The following is a 20478-nucleotide window of genomic DNA, read 5'->3' on the forward strand; positions in this document are numbered from 1 at the left end:
TCTTTTGAATTTTTTTTTCTTGGCTCAGTAAATCGTTTTTTCCTGTTTTGTTAGCGTTATCCAGCTTGCCCTTATAGTTATGTAGCATATAATTCCTAAAAACAAACAGAAAAGTATAAATATTTAATTTACATAACTCAAACTTCTTGAGTGAATACATCTTAAAAGTTACACAAAAGACTAATATACCTACGCCTCGCGAGCGCAATGACTCGTCATAACAGAAAAACTATATAACTTATCGCATGAAAACAGTCGTCCCTCGAAAGAGTAGACCAAGGAGTGAGTTGGCTGTGAAGCACAAGCAAATACAAAGAAAGGAAAAAAAGAGAGAGCAATAAGTTTCTCGCGTGGGTGCCTCTGAGACGTAGGTTATCTTTCTAGGGTTAAATATGATACATTAAATGTCAATACGAAAAATTGGTTTATTTTAAACATGTATTGAATTATGTGAAAGATTTTCCTATTGTGGTAAATTTAGCACTTGAAATCTTAAATTTTTTGATTTTTGTCAGAGCGCGGCCTTAAAACAAGATGTTATTCTCTCTAAAAATCTTGGGTCATTCCTATAACTGCATCCTGTCCATCTTTGTCGTCATGTCGTTGGAAACTTCCGTCACAAAATGTTTCACAGTGTACATACACTTCTTGCGCGCTTCTCCATACAAATTACAAACGATCGCCTATTACCTATTCTATTATTTGTTGTTCTGCACCTATAACTAAGCTATATATCGTTTTGTCTGTCCATTATCTATGCCTTAAAATAATTCATTTTAAAAGGTATGATGACCCTTAAAAAATCTCTATTTTAGTGCAAATTTTGAGGCAAGTTTGTGTGTAAATAAACTATATCAAAAACTAGAAATTTGAAAATTAACAACTTCATATAACGCTTCACTTTGCTATAGTATATTTATAATATAATACACTATATTTGTAAATATATTATATTGTTTATAAATATATTGTAATATATGTTTGTTTGTCGGTTTGTGCTTAAATCACGTCGCAACAGAGCAACACATCGATGTGATTTTTGGTTTTGGTAGGAATGAGAGTGACATAGGCTAGGTATTTTTTATTCCAGTAAATAAAAGAGGTCGCGGACGAAGTCGCGGGCATCAGCTAATTAATCTTATAACATGGATGTATAAATACTCTCTCATAAGTACATGTTTGCAGAGTTTGTGTGAAATAAAAGAATACTAAAGCTTTAGTACATATTTAATATCAAGAACAATAAGAAAATGCAGTTGGTAACCCGTTATTTAATATTCTTTTTATCAGTGTGTCATTATTTACACTTGCTTTACAACAAGTTATTCTCTCTTGAGCGTCTTGGCCCATTGCTTTAATTTCATCCTGTCCACCTTCGTAGCCGATGTCGTAGGAAACTCCTTCACAAATATCACACCACCCCTTAACTGTTTCGAGTCCGTTAGTGATTCTGGAAATAAGAAGTCATTAGTAGGTACCTACTAAATACCAATCATGGATGTATAAATACTCGTACTTATATTATTATATCTGTGATATGCAAGGAACAATGGATCAGCTTAGCTTATTAATATTCGATAATACCATATTAGATAATAATTTATATAAAGTGCAGGCCACACCGCCAGCTAGCGGGCGGGCGAACATCGTTTCACCTCTTTACATACTTCGGTTCACACCGCGAGCTACCGACTAACCTAACGAGCTAAGCTAACGAAATATCCGACGATTCCAGCGAAGAAACTCGTTCACCTCGTTGGCGCGCCCGCACTTCGCTAGGTTAGCTCGCCCGCCAGCCCGCTCACCCGGTTCGTTCGGCCCCGTCCTCCCCGTTTCGAGTAGACTAGTCGACGCTCGTCTTTCGAATAGCAGTGTAGTGTTTACGTTTGTGAACGATGAATATGTCATATATCATATATCATGTATCATATATCATATATCATGTCATATAGCGCCCCCCGCTTCTCCCGCTTAGCCCGCTTCGCCCGCTCCGCCCGTCGCTCGTCTGTCCGTAGTTTTCGGTGTGAACCCCATAGTCTAGCTCGCCAATATTTCGCGTAGTTTGTATAGTTTCCTTTGTTCGCTTCGCCCACCCGCCTAGCCCGCCTGCCCGCTAGCTGGCGGTATGGCCTGCGCTTAATGCTACCTAGTAAATTATTACCGCTGTTACTAGTAGTCATCATCGCTTTTCGGCTTGAACGTTCAAACCAGCGGATAGTCGGTAGCAATATAGATTCTAGAGCCGTTAATTAAAATATAGATGCATTTATTACCTGCACAATATAGGAGCGTTTATTATAAAATAAACGCGCTTGTGGGAGCACAAGCATGTCTATTATGCTCGTATGGGATGTGCGTATGAAAAAGCACGCGTACGCCCGCGTACAAAAACGTTAATATATTACGTGCAAAAAAACAATAATATGAAACCGTTGTTACAGTGCACTAAGCATAAAATGATAAAGCGGGGTAACCGTTGCCACTGTAAGTGCTACATTGAGAAAAGTAGAAGGAAGGAGGTGTATTATTGTAGTATTGTATGCCGTAAGGTAGAATTTGGCAGAACCAAACAATAGTATTAAGATCTGTGAACTAACCCAAATTCGCAAAAAAAAATAATTGAAAATTGGACTTTGAAACAATGATCTTCTAGTACTGTACTATAAATACACTCAAGCACAGAAATCATAGAGACCAAACGGTTTCATTTAAGTCTTGTCAAAGGATTCACCGATCTTCATGGTGCTGATCTTATTTCAATTCAAAATTTGATGAATCCCTCATGGTTGCAATACCTTTAACTAAATCCTTTATTTCTTGTGCTGTGACATTGTGTCCGTCTCGAAGTATAACCAGTGCGACAGGCAAATCCCCACACTCAGCGTCGGCTATACCGGTCACGACTACATCTAACACTCCCGGGTGTTTTACTATCACGGACTCTATTTCCACGGGTGAAACCTGGAATTACATTGTAATAAGAAGTTCCTACTCATTTGTCATCTCTAATTTATTCTATATCAATGTTTGTCATACACAAGTGTAAATTAAAAATTCATAACACCCCTGACAAGTGAAGGTTACTGTAACTAGAAAAGAACTGATAACTTTTAAATGGCTAAACCGATTTTCTTGGATTATAGCTAAGAACACTCTCGATCAAGCCACCTTTCAAACAAAAAAAAACTAAATTAAAATCAGTTCATTAATTTTATTTAGGAGCTACGATGCCACAGACAGATACACAGATACACACGTCAAACTTATAACACCCCTCTTTTTGGGTTGGGCTTTTAAAAAAATACGTTCCATAAAATTGGTTCAGCCGTTTGAAAGGTCAGTTCTTTTCTAGTTACTGTTACCTTCACTTGTCGGGGGTGTTATAAATTTTTAATTTACACTTGTACCTCAGTGTTCTTGCATTGCATGTCATTTCAATATTAATGTTTTAGTTTAAGTATAAGTTTTTGGTGATTTCTAAAAAAAATCTTTTTACCTGATGGTTTCTATATTTTAGCAACATTTTGAAGCGGTCATAGAAATAGTAATTGTGATATTCATCTCTATACAATATGTCTCCAGATTTTAACCACCCGTCTTCATCGAAAGCTGCTTTTGTCATCTCAGGGTTGTTGTAATAGCCCTGTCATAAAAATATATATCTTTAATTGCTTCCATGTCAAGTCAGTTGCCAGGTCCTCATAGGGTTCCAAGGTGCTAAACCTTGGAAACCTACTAACTGGTACTGTATGATGTTAGTAGGGTACTAATATCATACAGTGTGTACTAGTAGTAGTGTGTGTATTAGTAGGGTACTAACATCATACAGTACCAATCTTTCGAATTATATGCCTTGCGAATTGCCACTTTAACTTCGCAACCAATTGAAATATGTCGGCTGCTACTTTGGTTCCTCTACAGATTATATTATGATTTGATCACGTAGAGAAACTCCAAGTATAGTTTTCTCCGTCACTCGCTGAGTTTTCCTATGAGGCCGATAGTTAACCCATCTCTCGGAACAGCAGTACAATAAGTAAACAAAAAAATAGCTGTAGGTAAAAAAAAATAAGGCGTGAGGATTTTGTTGAGCCCCTGACCCTTCTCCAACATGTTTTATTTTATTTTAAGATTGTACCGCTGAACTGGAGCGACACCGCATTGTGAAATGAAATTATGAAAATTATTTGACTACGATTTTCATTGGAGAATCTTACGTGGAAAAAAAAGAATGGTCGTGCTTTAATTGGTTACTAGCTGATGCCCGCGACTTCGTTCGCATGGATGTAGTTTTTTAAAAATCCCGTGGGAACACTTTGATTTTCCTGGATAAAAAGTAGCCTATTTTCAGCCCAATCCGTCCAGTAGTTTTAGCGTGAAGGAGTAACCAACATACACACACACACACATACAAACTTTCGCCTTTATAATATTAGTGTGATACGTAAAGGAAATATGTAGCTCCATTGGATTCTCTCAACATTCAATAATTTCTAATTTTATCTTACCTGAAACAATGTAGGACCTTTTAGTCGTATTTCTCCGGGTATGTTAGGTGCATTTATCTCTTCATTACTAACAGGATCTACTAACTAGAAATAAAATAAAATATTAAATTTAAGTAAGAATCTGACTGACTCACATAATATAAACCTCTGAATAGGTCAATATAAGCCCTTATTAATAGATTTTAACGCAGAAAGCCTGAAGCAAGTGATATTTTATTGCTTAAAACGCACATACCTAACTCCGAAAGTTCCCAAACCCCCAGACCACCTGAACAGGCGACTGAGTTAAGCCATCAGGCTATTAACGTACGTAGGTACATAATATTATACATACAGTGATAAATAATATTAGTCTTCGAATAACGATAAATACTAACTTTATACTGTAAAACCGGCAGTGGTGCACCGACTGAACCAAACGGAGAATAGCTGGAGTCCACAACGAGGCATGTTACTTCGGTCATACCATAAGTTAACTTTACATAGCATTTCGGCATTATTTTCTGAAAAAAATCAAAATCAAAATATTTTTATTCAATTAAACTTTTTCAAGTATTATTGAATTGTCAAATGCATCTACCTTTTCTACAGAGAAGAATCAGTAATCTCTTTTCAAAGATTTGATATTATAGTATTATGTCATGTAGGTACTTATTTTTGTAATTGAAGTCCCGCGTATTGCTGGGGCGAGCTGCAGGTCAAATCTACGCTCATCAACATTGATTTGTGGTATGTACTTAGTCTTAGTGCAAAGAAATTTTTACGAGACATTTCACCGCGTTTAATAGCCTCATCGGGTGACAGAAGGGCTGGCTCATTTTTTGCGCAACGGATCAGCCTGGCTGTCCAACGCGGAAATGCAGCCAGTATTCTTGGCACCATTCCACGCGGGCATGATTTTTATAGTAATTAGATAAGGCTAGCTTTAAGTTTTATTATAATATTTTCATTGATTAAAATACATATTTTTAACCGACTTCCAAAAAAGGAGGAGGTTCTCAATTCGTCGGGATCTTTTTTTTTTTTTTTTTTTTTTTTATGTATGTTCCCCGATTACTCAAAGACCCCTGGACCGATTTGGAAAATTTTTTTTTTGTTTGAAAGGGTATACTGTGCAGGTGGTCCCATATAAATTTGGTGAAGATCTGATGAATATCTTCGGAGATGGAGAACAGAACTCCTCAATGGATAGGAGCAAATTGCTCGCGATCAGTGTAATAGCTTAGTAAACAGTAGGGTTTTAATTGGGCACAGCATATTATAGTACAGTAGGGCCACTAAAAATTGTGAAATAAAAAATTTTCAAAAGAAAAATAAAACCGACTTCAAAAACGACAAACACTAAAAAGTAAAAAATAACTTTTGTTTAGCTACACGTGTAATGCACCTAGGTATGAAGTCGGGCGAGCTTCACTCTTGGATTTCTAATTTTGTTTTAATATGCTCGCTCGACTTCATACCTAGGTGCATTACACGTGTAGCTAAACAAAAGTTATTTTTTACTTTTTAGTGTTTGTCGTTTTTGAAGTCGGTTTTATTTTTCTTTTGAAAATTTTTTCAAAAAATGTACTTAGTTAGTAAATGTGAACACTTTGAATATTACTGCATCGATTACCGCTACTGTATGATGACATTTTTGCATTTCTGAAAAATGTCGCCGTGAACGATGATCCCAAGTAATTAGGAAAGAATCAAAATACTTGCCTGCGCTTCTTGAAGGAGTTCCTTAGTCACGACACTGCCACCCACCATGAGGAGCTCTAGAGAAGAAAAATCACACTTGTCCCGATCTCCAGGTTTCAGCAGCGTCGTCAGAAACGTGGGGCTCATGACTGAGAAATCTGGCTGAAAATACCATAAAGAATAAACAACATTAATTTAAAATGGATCGACCTCATCTTCATCATCATGTATATATATATAGGTCATAGTTCAGTGCCTTGTGAAGGGTTCTTCATTTCTGATTTGATCCAGCATAGCTCTTATCATCCCCCGCTGATTGACCCTAAGCTATCTTATGAAACCCATAGTTAGCGACTATGTCTTGGATCCATAATTACAACGCGCAGTTTTCGAAGCCTTTGGTCTTCAAGCAAGGAATTGCGGACAACTGACGGTAAACATCTCGAAGCTTCCCTCGCGCTGCCCTGCCGATTCGGTTTCAACGGTTAATCTTTTTTGAAATTGGAGCTGACTACCTTGCTGAATTTTGTGCGTCCCAAGTAATACACACACATCTACGAGTACAATTCGTATGCAGAGCTCTCAACGATCAATTTCAAAGCCTTTATTAATTCAACCAGCCTTTATTGAACTCAACGATTACTGAATTAGGTCGAAAGTCGAAACATGAGCATGTCGACGTATGCTCATTTTCGTTTGTACCTACTCTGCTGAGGTGATTTAGCATTGTATTGAGGTAGTTTAGAGTCTCTGCAATAACGGCCATGTCATCGGCAAACCAACCTCTTTACTAGCCTTTTAACTATCCAAACTATGCACTGTATATTATCTAATGCTCTCCTGATCAAAGTTTGCCCAACTATAAATACGTGCACACGGCATTTGCAGTGTTCTTATTATATATTTCTTTACTCCCATGGTCTGATTAGTCTGATAGGATGGCAATATGACAAGACCAGAGAAGCAGGATAGTAAACCTACTTATGCATTGCATAGTATTGTATATTCAACATTAGAGCAGGCACCGAGTTTCTTGCTGGTTCTCCTCGGACCACTGACATTCACTTAACGATTCAAAAGCACTTGTAAAGTATTTTGAATAAAAGGTCTTTCTGTTTTATTTCTTATGACTTTTTCCTCTTAAAGGGCAAAGTGGCAGTCTCTCACCCTGTATTTATTGATCACTGAATAGATGTGCTCTGGAGTCATTGGGGATGAAGTCTGCAGACGAGTGTATCTCAATATAGGTCCCGCTACGAACTGGTAAGTTGATGATATCCATTGTATAGGTGATACAACTAATCCTAGCTTCACAGGTGTAGGAAATTTGGTGCAGTTGTTCCTGTAAAAAAGTAATGACTTCTTATTTGTTTAGAAAAAAACATCAGTCATGTCTTTTTCCAAGGAGCTATATAAAATCTGCAGTGATCGTAACTATGAGGTTTTGATGTATCATCGTATGTTCATATTTACTACTTACTTTATTTAGTTTTTTAGTTAGGTACTAAGATAGGTACATAATATTACTTAAACGCAGTCACACTTTCTTTTTTGTAATATAAGTATGGATTATTCAACTTCGGAGCTAAAGGGGTATGGTTTTTTTTGTCATTTTTAACCCCCGACCAAAAAAGAGGGGTGTTATAAGTTTGACGTGTTTATCTGTGTATCTGTCTGTGGCATCGTAGCTCCTAAACTAATAAACCGATTTTAATTTAGTTTTTTTTTGTTTGAAAGGTGGCTTGATCGAGAGTGTTCTTAGCTATAATTCAAGAAAATCGGTTCAGCCGTTTGAAAGTTATCAGCTCTTTTCTAGTTATTACTGTAACCTTCACTTGTCGGGGGTGTTATAAATTTTTAATTTACACTTGTTCCATCTAAGCTTCCGCTGGTACCGATACATATAAATATTGCCGTTCACGAGATACAGCTTGCTGACAGACGGATGGACAGCGGAGGTTTAGTAATAGGGTCCCGTTGGCACCCTTCGGGTATGAAACTCAATAATTTTGTACGTTATTTAGTTACTTACATTACAAATGGCAAGCCCATCATAACGTTCTTATGACTTGATATAGCTGTCTTTGGTAGGCCGGTAGAACCACTGGTTGTCATCAAAAAGGCATAAGTTTCCACAGGGTCGAACTCAGCTGGTCTGGAATCATTAAAAAAAAACGTAACTATCTAGACTTAGAAATCAGTTCAAATCTTTTTGTTAATGTTACAACACATAATAATTAAATTACTTAGCTTAGCTGGTATGCAAACATCAATCCCATCACTACCTCACTTTCCATATTATAAACTAAGTATAATACTTGATACCCGCGACTTCGTTCCCGTGGATTTAGGTTCTTAAAAAACCCGTGGGAACTGTTTGATTTTCCGGGATAAAAAGTAGTTACTCTCCAAGTTTTTAACTATACCGAACCATGCAATCAAAACAAACCAACAAACAAACATATTTTGCATTTATGATATGGGTAGTGTGTTTGTTTGTTGGTTTTATTGTTTTATTGATTTGTCCTTTAATCACGTCGCAACAGATCAACGTATCGGTGTGCTTTATTTTTAACCCCCGACCCAAAAAGAGGGGAGTTATAAGTTTGACGTGTGTATCTGTGTATCTGTGTGTCTGCGTATCTGTGTATCTGTGTGTCTGTGTATCTGTGTATCTGTCTGTGGCATCGTAGCGCCTAAACGAATGAACCGATTTTAATTTACTTTTTTTTGTTTGAAAGGTGGCTTGATCGAGAGTGTTCTTAGCTATAATCCAAAAAAATTGTTTCAGCCGTTTAAGAGTTATCAGCTCTTTTCTAGTTTTCTTGTAGAAAAGGAGGTTAGATAACCGTTAGGTTCATAATATTATGTCAATTGACAAATGTCAAGCTATCAAGATGGACGTTGCCTAGATACATAATTATTTATTTGAAAATGATGTTTTGGAAAACTCAAATACTTTGTCGGGGGTGTTATAAATTTTTAATTTACACTTGTACGATTTTTATGCATGGGTATACTTAAAGACCTGAAGAGTGACAATAGGCTGCTTTTTATCTCGGAAAATCAAAGAGTTCCCGCGGGATTTTAAAAACCTAAATCCACGCGAACGAAATCGTAAGTCTCAGATACCCTATGTCACTATACTACCCATATTATAAAAACGAATGTTTGTCCTTCAATCATGTCGCAATCAAAAAACGGATTGAGCCGTATAGCTAAAGTCCTGGAGAATGACATAGGCTCTTTTTATCCCGGAAAATTACAGATTTCTCACGGGAACCTTGGGGGACCCCTATTTTTACAACTGATCCTGAAGATCGCTTTCCATTCACGTCTACCTTTTGTATTCTATCATTTAGGTGAGAACTCATCAACTCCGATGCTGCACCCCTAATTTCCTAATGGTGCAATTTCACGACCAATGTTTCATGATCAACGCAGTCGAAAGCCTTGGATAAATCACAGAAAACGCCAAGCCAACATCCAGATCCTATAATCTTTATCATGGAGGATGAATGTTGACTTGTGCAACCTACTTTGCTTCTCACTAAGTGGTAACGGTAACTTTACTTAATTTACCTGTCATGCAACTTAATAAAAAAAAAACTATTTCTATGTTAACAAAATATCATCTTACTTGAAATTTTCTACGGTCGTATCTGCGCCATACTCATCGAGAAGTTTCGATAAGCTCAAACAATCATCACTTTCGTCAAATGATATAATTTGGGTGGTCATTTTAAGCCTGCTCAATGCTTGTTGAACAGTTTGAACTTTTGTACTTTGACAGAAGATAATTTTTGGTACACAACATTGAAATGGGTCTTGAAGTTCATCTGTAAATTGGATAGAGAGTTGAATAATAATCCCTATTTCACTATTAATATCACTAATTTTATTAATTTTAAATGCGTAATTATGCTTGTTTATTGGTGTGGTGGTTAGTCATAATCTTTGCATTGGAAAATGAAATAGGAGTCTTTTATTCCGGAAAATCCAAGAGTTCTTCTATTACACAAAATTATTGAAATAAAATTAAGAAAAGGTTTGAGTATTTACTTATTGTTAGTGATTGTTTTGTTAATTTGTACGATTGGCTGGCTTGTTAAATAAATATACTTACTAACTCCTAAAGTCATGTCTAATGTAGCCACACTGAGACCGAGGAATAAAGCAGCGTACATTGGTATGGCAAGATTAATGTGGTTGGGTGCCAGTATGGCAATAACATCTTGATACTTTAGTCCCAGGTTTCTAAAGGCTGTTGCACATCGTATAGATCGCTCGAGTGCTGATTTAAATGTCTCTTTTTCATCAGTTCCTCCGTCTATCTGTAAATATTTTAAAACAATCATAAAATTTTATTTCTTTTCTTTATATTCTAGAAAACATTTCTAAATTTAAAAGAAATGAGTTTTTTTGGTACAAAGTTTACCTGCAATATGTGATCGGGTGCATCTTTTAGACTGCGTAATAATATTTTGCCAAGATGATATCTGTCGCTCGGTATACCGGTTTCAGCGACGATACTCGCAGTCAGCTCTTCAATATACCAGAAAACTGCATCTGACACAGGATGAGCCATTTCTGTGAAATAAAAGTTACAGTTTTTAACCAGCATAGATTAGGTCATAGACATTAGGGCACCTTTTATGGGTTCCGTACCTCAAAAGGAAAAAACGGAACCCTTATAGGATCACTTTGTTGTCTGTCTGTCTGTCCATCCGTCCGTCCGTCCGTCGTGTCTCTCAAGAAACCTATAGGGTACTTTCCGTTGACCTAGAATCATGAAATTTGGCAGATAGGTAGGTCTTATATCACAAGTACAGGAATAAGTCTGTAAACCGCGAATTTGTGGTTACATCACTTAAAAAAAAATTAAAATGTGTTTTAATTTTTAAAATAAGATAACTATACCAAATAGGGTTTCATATAAAAGGGCTTTACCTGTACATCCTAAAACAGATTTTTAATTATTTTTAGGTATAATAGTTTTTGATTTATTGAACAAAATGTTGGAAAAATTACCCGAGTACGGTCGAACCCTGAGTGCGCGAGTCTGACTCGCTGTTGGCCGGTTTTTCTAATGATAATTAAGTATCTTTAGAAGTATAGGGACGTGTAACGGTGTAACCTAGTTTTGACAACATAATTATGAATCGATTGCGATTGTTAAGCTACTTTGACCCAAATCGGTATCTGGATCGACTTCGGAGTTCTTAATCTAGACTTTCGTTTCCTCCGTGCCTCGAAGAGCATGTTAAGTTGTCGGTCCCGGTTGTTATTACTAACATAATTGATAAAACTATAAAATCTAACAGTTGAAATCTCGTTCTCTTAGTCGAGTTATATGCAGAAAGATCTAGGAACCCACCGTATTATTACTCAACAAATGATAAAAAAAGATCACGACCCTCAGCAACGAGAAATAAGAGAGATAAAGAGAAACACAGATAGAGAGAGAGAGATAAGTAGTTGATTTGAAGTGAAGCTTTTCAACAGACGTTTGGGATTGTACCTCGAAACTCAAAAAAATAGGGAAATGATGGAACGAATTCGGTGATGAAAATATGCGCCTCATTGGCGGGATAGCGCATATTGCCCATATTAAGATTCAACTATTTATTAAGATCCAATCGTGAATGGGACGATGAGTCTTGATTGCGCGCGCTCGTTTCGTTATCGGTCGTTCGACAGTTCAAAAGCATTGCATTATTGTAATCACTGATAGTGGAGTCAATAAAGCAGTAAAATAGCCAATCTTTTAGGAAGTCTTCAGAAACGGCTCCGCTTTGATGTTTTTTTTTAAATTTTTGTTCTTTATATATTATTTAAAATCAGAAACGTTTTGAAGCGGGAAAATAATTTTTCATCCCATCTATTCGAAAAGGATGACTTGGTTCGCTTATAAGTGCACCCAAAGGTGGTGTTTAAGTGCGCGGCAAAGTTAATTGCGGCGCACATATAAAGATATAAGTGCGCAGCAATTGTCTTTGCCGCGCACTTTTTGAATTTGAACGCAAATATTGTTTGAATAAAGACTGGCTGGTAAGTTGTGCCATTTGATTTCTTTAAAAAAAATATTAAAAAAAAAAAAACAAATGAAAAACACGCGAACTACAGTCCGCGTTTTTGTCAAATTTATTAATTGTTAGAAATTCAGGGACTTCGTCTGCGATGGCGTTTGCTGGCGCGCGTGCTGTGCTTGTTTGGAGTGTTTTTTTTGTTAAGAGTGGCTGGTTTTTGTGTTAGTTGGTGGTGAAACTGACTGGGAGGCGCTCTAAAGGGGCGCCGCGCGTTTGTCGGCGGGCGCCGGCGCAGACGGAGTCCATACTTGTATAAATTCAATAACTTGAAAATATCACAAACTTGACATTGGCTAATCAGAGTAAAGCCAGATTAAAGAAAAAAAAAAAAAAAAAAAATTCATGGTTTTGTTTTGAAAAATGAGTTCTTCAAGTGACAGTGAAAGTATAGAATTAACTCCTGAAAGTATCAGAACTGACGCAAGAAATGTAATGGATAACCTATTACGCCTATTACCTGCAAAATCCCGGTAGAAATATATTATGAAAGCCTATGGTAATTTTATTGACTGGAGAAATGCATGAGGCGACATCCAAACAACAAGATTAACCGTCACATTTTCCTCAAAATGAGCCAGATTCGGACATTATTTCAAACCATCGATGTATATGGATGGGCCCTTCGAAGATAAAAAACGCGCTCAAAAAGTCAAGAGAATTTGCAAAAGTCTCTTGACTTTGTCAATGACGATGACGTAAGATTCAAGCGTATTTTTGCGGACGGAATTGTATGGGAAAGGCTAATCCATATACATCGATGTTTCAAACACGCAGACTATAAAATCTACAACATTCTCTATTCCTAATAAAACTGTAAGCACTGTAAGTAGGTAACTATGTACCTACTATTTAATTTCAATTTAGTTGTTACTCTATTTTCTTAAATAATAATAATATTACAATAAAATATGAGGCTCCTTTTATTTACTCACTAGCTGATGCCCGCAGCTTCGCCCGCGTGGATTGGTCAGATCCCCTGCAGCATCAGGATTGAGGAGTTGGACTTCAAATTTTTTATGAAACAATGTCGCAAAGTTCCTCTATCGATTAAAAAAGAAATGACGCAAATCGGTTCAGAAATCTCGGAGATTTCGGTGTACATAGGTAGAAACACACAACTCCCTTTTTGAAAGTCGGTTAAAAAAAGTAGCCTATGTTACTCCCTGGTCAATTCTCTACTTGTCTGTGAAAATCCCGTCAAAATCGGTTCAGCCGTTCCCAAGATTAGCCTTTTCAAACAGACAGACAGACAGACAGACAGACAAAAATTTTAAAAACGTGATTCAGTTATAATATCGTTCAAATAACCATATGACCTTAAAATGCGGTAGTTATTTCGAAATTACAGACAGACACTCCAATTTTATTTATTAGTATAGATATAGATAGAGGGTGTTGAAAAGTAGAGTGTATCTACACTCGGGCGCAAAATATTTTTTGATATGGGTGACGTACTTTGAATCCCTCGCTACGTTCGGGATTATACTCTACAATCCCTCACTTCGCTCTGGATTCAAAAAAGCGCCCTCGCCGTAAAAATATTATTTTACTCCCTTATGATACAATCTACTATTTAATATTTTTTAATCCATATATATGATATTTATATATCAAGTCCAGTAAAACGTTACCTTCTCTTTGAGAGGTTGTAGAGGAGGTCAAATCCTATCCAAATGACCTCTTAACACCTATGAGCTCAAAGGGCCCGTTTTTGAGTTATTGATCGTTTTCAGAAAAAATACATATTTATATATCATTTTTCATGTACCAAAATTGTAGTCACAAAGTTATAATAAATTAAGCTATGTACATAGGAAATATTTGTTTCTTTTAAAATTAACTTTATAAAAAAGTAAGGCGTATTGTCAACCTTTTTATTTATTTTTTATGTAGCACGCATCTCAATTAATAATTGTGATTTTACTCCAGCCAAAAAATACATATTTATATATCATTTTTCATGTACCAAAATTGTAGTCACAAAGTTATAATAAATTAAGCTATGTACATAGGAAATATTTGTTTCTTTTAAAATTAACTTTATAAAAAAGTAAGGCGTATTGTCAACCTTTTTATTTATTTTTTATGTAGCACGCATCTCAATTAATAATTGTGATTTTACTTTAGCCCCATCGAATCTGAACCGATTTTCACAATTCACAAATTTTACAAAGGTTATACCTACTGTCAGGTTAGCACCATGCAAGTTTGGTGAAGATGTGATGAACGGTTTCAGAAATAGAACTCCTCAACGGGTTACAGTATTTATAGATTTTACTTCATAACTCCGTACGAATCTGATTCGATTTTCACAATTCTTTTTTCATTACAAAAGTTCTACTGAAAAACACATAAAATGACTTACCGAATTCAAAACCTTCTTCGGTTAGTATTCGTAACTATTCCACTGATGCACGATTTTATTAATAGTAGATAACCTAATGATTTCAAAAGTATTTTTCATCGTTTAGCGACCATTTAACGACAATAATATTCTTTTAATAGAGATGTAGCGGATAGGCGTGCGTATACTTACCACGATAACGTGACTGGGACGTAATGTCTAGAATAAAAAACTTGCCGTATTTTTATCATGGTAGCTGTACGTACCCGATGCTTATATACTATCCTACTATATATATATATCTAAAGTGTGTTTGTTTGTCCTTCGGTTACGCCAGAACCAAGCAAACGGATCATCGTGATTTTTATTTTTTACTAAAGGATGCCCGCGACTTCGTCCGCGTGGATTTCGGTTTTTAAAGCGGCATGGGAACTATTTGATTTTCCGGGATAAAAGTAGCCTATGTCCATCCCCGGGATATAAGCTAACTCTGTACCAAATTTTATCGAAATCGGTTAAACTGTTGGGCCGTAAAAAGGTAGCAGACAGACAGACCGACCCAATTTCGCATTTATAATATTATAGTATGGATTGTATTTTTATTTTTATTAAAAGGTTTACTAGCGATTTTAAACAAACTTAAAAAACTATAATAAATACATAGATTTTTTTATAATGTACAATTAGGTACTATGTTAAATCATTTAAAAGTGAACACTGCATGCAAATTCCGTAACTACAAATACCAGAGTTACAAATAAAATGTACTTATGGCTAAATACAGTAACTTATGCGTTGTTAGAATTATACTTAGTTATTGTAAGGTTATTTTTAAAAATTGATTTGAGTTGTCAAAAATAATATAAAATTATTAATTTATCTAATGCAGGTAGTTTGATAAAATCGATATTTGGCTCATTCGATGTCATACAATCTGTTACTAGGAGGCCGACAAGATTGAACTTGCATAAATACGGGTGTTTCGAAGGTTTTAATTCAGTCTCCTTCCGAGATTCGGAGCGATATCGCATATTTTCGGTATTTGGATTGTGAACTGAATAATTAGATGTTGTGATAGCAATCACGCTCTAATTAAATTATTTATTTTGTCATTAGTTTGTTTAGATTAAAACTCTCGGATAACCTCTACACATTGAACCTGATGTTTTTTGTGTTGGTTTGAGAGGACATTCCAATAATTCGATAAAAATATTTAAATAATACCTGCTTTTCTGAGTGACGCCAATAATTCAGAAGCGGGACGTGTCTCACGTTGTCTTAATTTCGCTTTGGTATCTTTTTGTAAACAACCCACATTTGATTAAAATTTTTATTGAGTTTGATTTGGTGATTAAAATTTTTAGTTTTTTTTAAAGAATTTAGTCTTTTGTGAAGTGGAAAGTAATTTGCAATAAGTGGTTCAGATTTTGTATACATCGAATGAGAAGTTAGTCGTTTGGATTTATTGTTGACTTGATATTAAAACTGAGAGTTCGGCAGTTCAAGGGTAGGTTTTAATGATTTGACGGAGGGCAGGATAGCCCATGATTTGGATTTGACTTAGGGCAAGGAAGCCCGCGACTGACATGACAAGATTGATTAGAAACACGAGGACGTGTTAAATTCAGGACGGCCGAACTGTAAGGTTATTTTTAAAAATTGATTTGAGTTGTCAAAAATAATATAAAATTATTAATTTATCTAATGCAGGTAGTTTGATAAAATCGATATTTGGCTCATTCGATGTCATACAATCTGTTACTAGGAGGCCGACAAGATTGAACTTGCATAAATACGGGTGTTTCGAAGGTTTTAATTCAGTCTCCTTCCGAGATTCGGAGCGATATCGCATATTTTCGGTATTTGGATTGTGAACTGAATAATTAGATGTTGTGATAGCAATCACGCTCTAATTAAATTATTTATTTTGTCATTAGTTTGTTTAGATTAAAACTCTCGGATAACCTCTACACATTGAACCTGATGTTTTTTGTGTTGGTTTGAGAGGACATTCCAATAATTCGATAAAAATATTTAAATAATACCTGCTTTTCTGAGTGACGCCAATATTATATACCTAGGGATTGACATACAGGCTACTTTTTGACCGACTTCCAAAAAAGGAGGAGGTTCTCAATTCGTCGGGATCTTTTTTTTTTTTTTTTTTTTATTTTTTTTTTATATTTTTTATGTATGTTCCCCGATTACTCAAAGACCCCTGGACCGATTTGGAAATTTTTTTTTTGTTTGAAAGGGTATACTGTGCAGGTGGTCCCATATAAATTTGGTGAAGATCCGATGAATATCTTCGGAGATGGAGAACAGAACTCCTCAATGGATAAGAGCAAATTGCTCGCGATTACTGTAATAGCTTAGTAAACAGTAGGGTTTTAACTGGGCATAGCATATTATAGTACAGTGGGGCCACTAAAAATTGTGAAATAAAAAATTTTCAAAAGAAAAATAAAACCGACTTCAAAAACCAAAAACACTAAAAAGTAGAAAATAATTTTTGTTTAGCTACACATGTAATGTACCTAGGTATGAAGTCGGGCGAGCTTCACTCTTGGATTTCTAATTTTGTTTTAATATGCTCGCTCGACTTCATACCTAGGTACATTACATGTGTAGCTAAACAAAAATTATTTTCTACTTTTTAGTGTTTTTGGTTTTTTCATCCCAGAAAATTAAAGAGCTCCATCGGGGCTTTTAAAAAATTTAAATGAACACGGACGAAGTCGCGGACATTAATTGGGTATTGAAAAAATATAAAATATTATAATCTATAAGTATGTATATTGGGCTATAGTAATAAAGTTATAATGCAGGCTTTTTTTAAAGACATGCCGCACCAATGTCGGGGTTTTATACCTAAGTAGGTACTTACTTTATATTAGGCCTAGATACAGCTGCTTTGGTACCTACAGGGTTTTGACCACCTTGCTGGTAAAGTTGTATCTTTTCTCTATGACCTCACAAGCCCCGGGCACAATTCTCAAATGTGGGCATCGCGGATAAAGCTTGTAAAGTACCTACCTACTTACCTGATAATAATAACCCTCTATCTATTTATCTATTTCGGTCTGTGATTTTGAAATAACTCCCTCTTTTAGGGTTCCGTATCCAAAGGGTGCCAGCGGGAGCCTATTACTAAGCCTCCGCTGTCCGTCCGTCCGTCAGTCAGCGCGTGCTGTATCTCTGAACAGTAATAGATAGAGAGTTGAAATTTTCACAGAATGTGTTTCTATTGCGCTATAACAATAAAATAAATAATAAAAAAATTCAAAATGGCCGCCATAAAAAAAGTGTTATTTCTTGTTGTTTTGTACGATTTTGTACGAAACCTTTCATTTGCGACTCCGACTTGCACTTGGCCGATTTGAATGAAATTCAAATAAATATTTGAACGATAGCCTAACCCAAACGTAATATTATTTGGTAGGCAAGTAGGTAGCTACTAGGTAGGTATTATAAGGAAACATCATGTAGGTAGGGACTACCTACCTATTAGGTAAGTAATATATAGTACACGATTTTAAGTAATTATAATAACCCTATAATATAATCTAATATCCACACAGTCTCGGGGATCGGCTAGTACGTAAAAACGACCTCACTTCCATATGAAATAATATGCTTAAGTGCGATTGTTTGTCCTTCAATCACGTCGCAACGGAGCAATAGATCGAGGAGGTTTTTGAATGGGTAATTAAAGGTGCCAACGCACTTGAACTGCATTGCAGCGGAACTGCGCGTCGCGTAAGCGCCCCGCACGATATTCTCTCCAGGCGCGACGCGCGTACGTCACTGCCGCGGTTCCACTTTATATGGAGAGTGACATAGGGTAGATACTTTTTGTCTCGGAAATTCAAAGAGTGCCCACTGCCCACAGGATTTTCAATAACGCAAACCCACGCGGACGAAGTCGCGGGCATCAGATAGTTAACAATAATTTATTTATCTTATAAAGTAGGTTGTATATTATTGTGTTTGCAGAGTTTGTGTGTAATAAAAGAATAAATTGCAGCTACACTATTTGATTAAAACTTTATCTACCTTATATTATCAACTACAAATTACAATGTGAATATACAGTTATGTATAATAGTCGTAAGTAAATTAAACATGTTAGGTAAGTATTTCCTATTTTTTTGGCAATGAGTTATTTTAAAATTGCTTTAAAACAAGACATTATTCTCTCAAAAAATCTTGGACCATTTCTTTAACTTCATCCTGTCCACCTTTGTCATCCAGTTCGTTGGAAACTCCTTCTCAAAATGTACCACAGTACAAATGTTCTCCATACAAATTACAAACATATTACGCCTATTATTCTAATCTTTGTTGTTCTAGATAGTATTAACTAAGCTATATATCGATTTATCGGATTTATCTCTCCATAATCTATGACTTACAACAATTAATATGGTACTTAGTAAATTGTATTCATTTTAGGGCTTTAGAGGCAACTTCATGCGTAAATAAACTGTAAAAAAACTAGAATATTGAAAAATTAACAACTTCATGTAACGCTTTACTTTACAATAATCTAAAATGTCTTTAGTTTGTGTAAAAAAATGTTTTCGTTTGCCAAAAATAGACGAATTCCAAACGTCGATTAACAATTATCACTTTACCGTTTTTGACTAAAAAATCTTGAAATCAAGCTAAATTCATTCACCTGGCCTCTCTCTTGGCGAGGTGCAGTTAGAGGGTGACAATCACAAAACGCTGTCTCCGTTTTTCACACTATTTTATTTTCCACCCGTCAAAGAGTTTGCGACGGCTCTGCCCGCGAAATTCAAATTTTATTTGGTTTTTCGCAATTTGTAAACTAATACGACAAAGTAGGCTTATGACATTCTATTTGCGATAGTAACAGTATCATCCCCACCTATTAATACAAAAATCTTTACTTGAAAGGGTCCAGTTAAGGAATTAGCTCTAATATCGACTTACAAATTAGTCGATACTAGAGCTAATTTCTTAAACTGGATCTTATCTAGTAAAGATTTTTATATAAACACGTGGAAATGATACTGCCATTGTCGCAACTACTCACTGTCGGTAAACACAGATTGCTGGAGACGAACGGACAGCGGAGTCTTAGCAAAAGGGTCCCGTTGGCACTCTTCGAAAACGGAATCCTAAAAATTAAAACTAAACTAATACTGTGAAAAATAAATAGCAATTATGCTACAATGTGATTGTGATTTCAACTGAGACTAGCCATTTACGCAGGGCTCATGCGATAGTGTATTTAAGTGTGAACGCGAAATACAGCTGCACTCTCAATCCCCTCACTCTCATACATCATAAAACAATATTAAAGAATAACCCACTGGCAGACCCGTCTTTAGGCTAGAGTTACTGGGGTAAAAATATTCCTGAAAATCCTTTCTTAGTTGGTGTCTACGTTAGGTAAGAAAATGTAAATATGTAATACAAACTCTCAAAATTCTAGACCAGTGTGCAGTGGTTTAAGCAGTAGGTAGCTTGCACTCCATCTTAGGCTGCATCATCACTTGCCACCAGGTCTGATAGTAGCTAAGCGCTAATCTATAAATTAATTAAAAGAAAATAAAACCAAAAATATTTCTCGACCGCATCAGATATTGACAAGAGATGTTAAGTGAACCCTCTACTCTAGTAGCTCCCATTCAAAAGACTGACGATTTGGACGCGACCTTTTTATTCTAAGGACGCGACCAAAAGTCATGGCTGATTTTTGCACGCGCTCGAGTAGGTAAATCCCAAAATCCGCGCTTGGACTCCCCTACTAGGTACTACTGATCACTATCCATATAAATGTGAAAGTGTATTTGTTTATCCTTCATTCACGCCGCAACGAAGC

General features: G+C 35.9%; 1 protein-coding gene and 1 long non-coding RNA gene across 2 annotated transcripts; one reads left to right on the plus strand and one right to left on the minus strand.

Annotated features, from left to right (window-relative positions):
* The first annotated feature begins 795 nt into the window (after positions 1-795).
* LOC123871181 lies at positions 796-19194 on the plus strand. Its single transcript, XR_006797231.1, has 2 exons — positions 796-832; positions 19090-19194. It is a non-coding gene; the product is annotated as an uncharacterized LOC123871181 (long non-coding RNA).
* LOC123871167 (luciferin 4-monooxygenase-like) lies at positions 1317-14748 on the minus strand. Its single transcript, XM_045914801.1, has 13 exons — positions 14646-14748; positions 14301-14305; positions 10630-10787; positions 10318-10525; positions 9832-10030; positions 8224-8346; positions 7359-7533; positions 6213-6353; positions 4886-5011; positions 4509-4592; positions 3497-3643; positions 2796-2961; positions 1317-1450 (listed from the first exon to the last, which is right to left on the minus strand). The coding sequence occupies exons 3-13, from the start codon at positions 10777-10779 to the stop codon at positions 1323-1325; spliced, it is 1647 nt and encodes a 548-aa protein (XP_045770757.1). The 5' UTR covers positions 10780-10787; positions 14301-14305; positions 14646-14748; the 3' UTR covers positions 1317-1322.
* Positions 19195-20478: the final 1284 nt, after the last annotated feature.

Source organism: Maniola jurtina, chromosome 13 (assembly GCF_905333055.1).
Source record: "Maniola jurtina chromosome 13, ilManJurt1.1, whole genome shotgun sequence".
In the NCBI taxonomy this organism is placed as follows: Eukaryota; Metazoa; Arthropoda; class Insecta; order Lepidoptera; family Nymphalidae; genus Maniola; species Maniola jurtina.

What these genes read in the sequence shown, in the direction of transcription:
- LOC123871167 (XM_045914801.1), bottom strand. Translation starts at nt 10,779, where the DNA reads ATGGCTCATCCTGTGTCAGATGCAGTTTTCTGGTATATTGAAGAGCTG. An exon ending in CAGTGATCAATAAATACAGG is followed by an intron (nt 6,354 to 7,358) that starts GTGAGAGACTGC and finishes TGGTATTTTCAG; the next exon opens with CCAGATTTCTCAGTCATGAG. An exon ending in TAAAATATAGAAACCATCAG is followed by an intron (nt 2,962 to 3,496) that starts GTAAAAAGATTT and finishes ATGTAATTCCAG; the next exon opens with GTTTCACCCGTGGAAATAGA.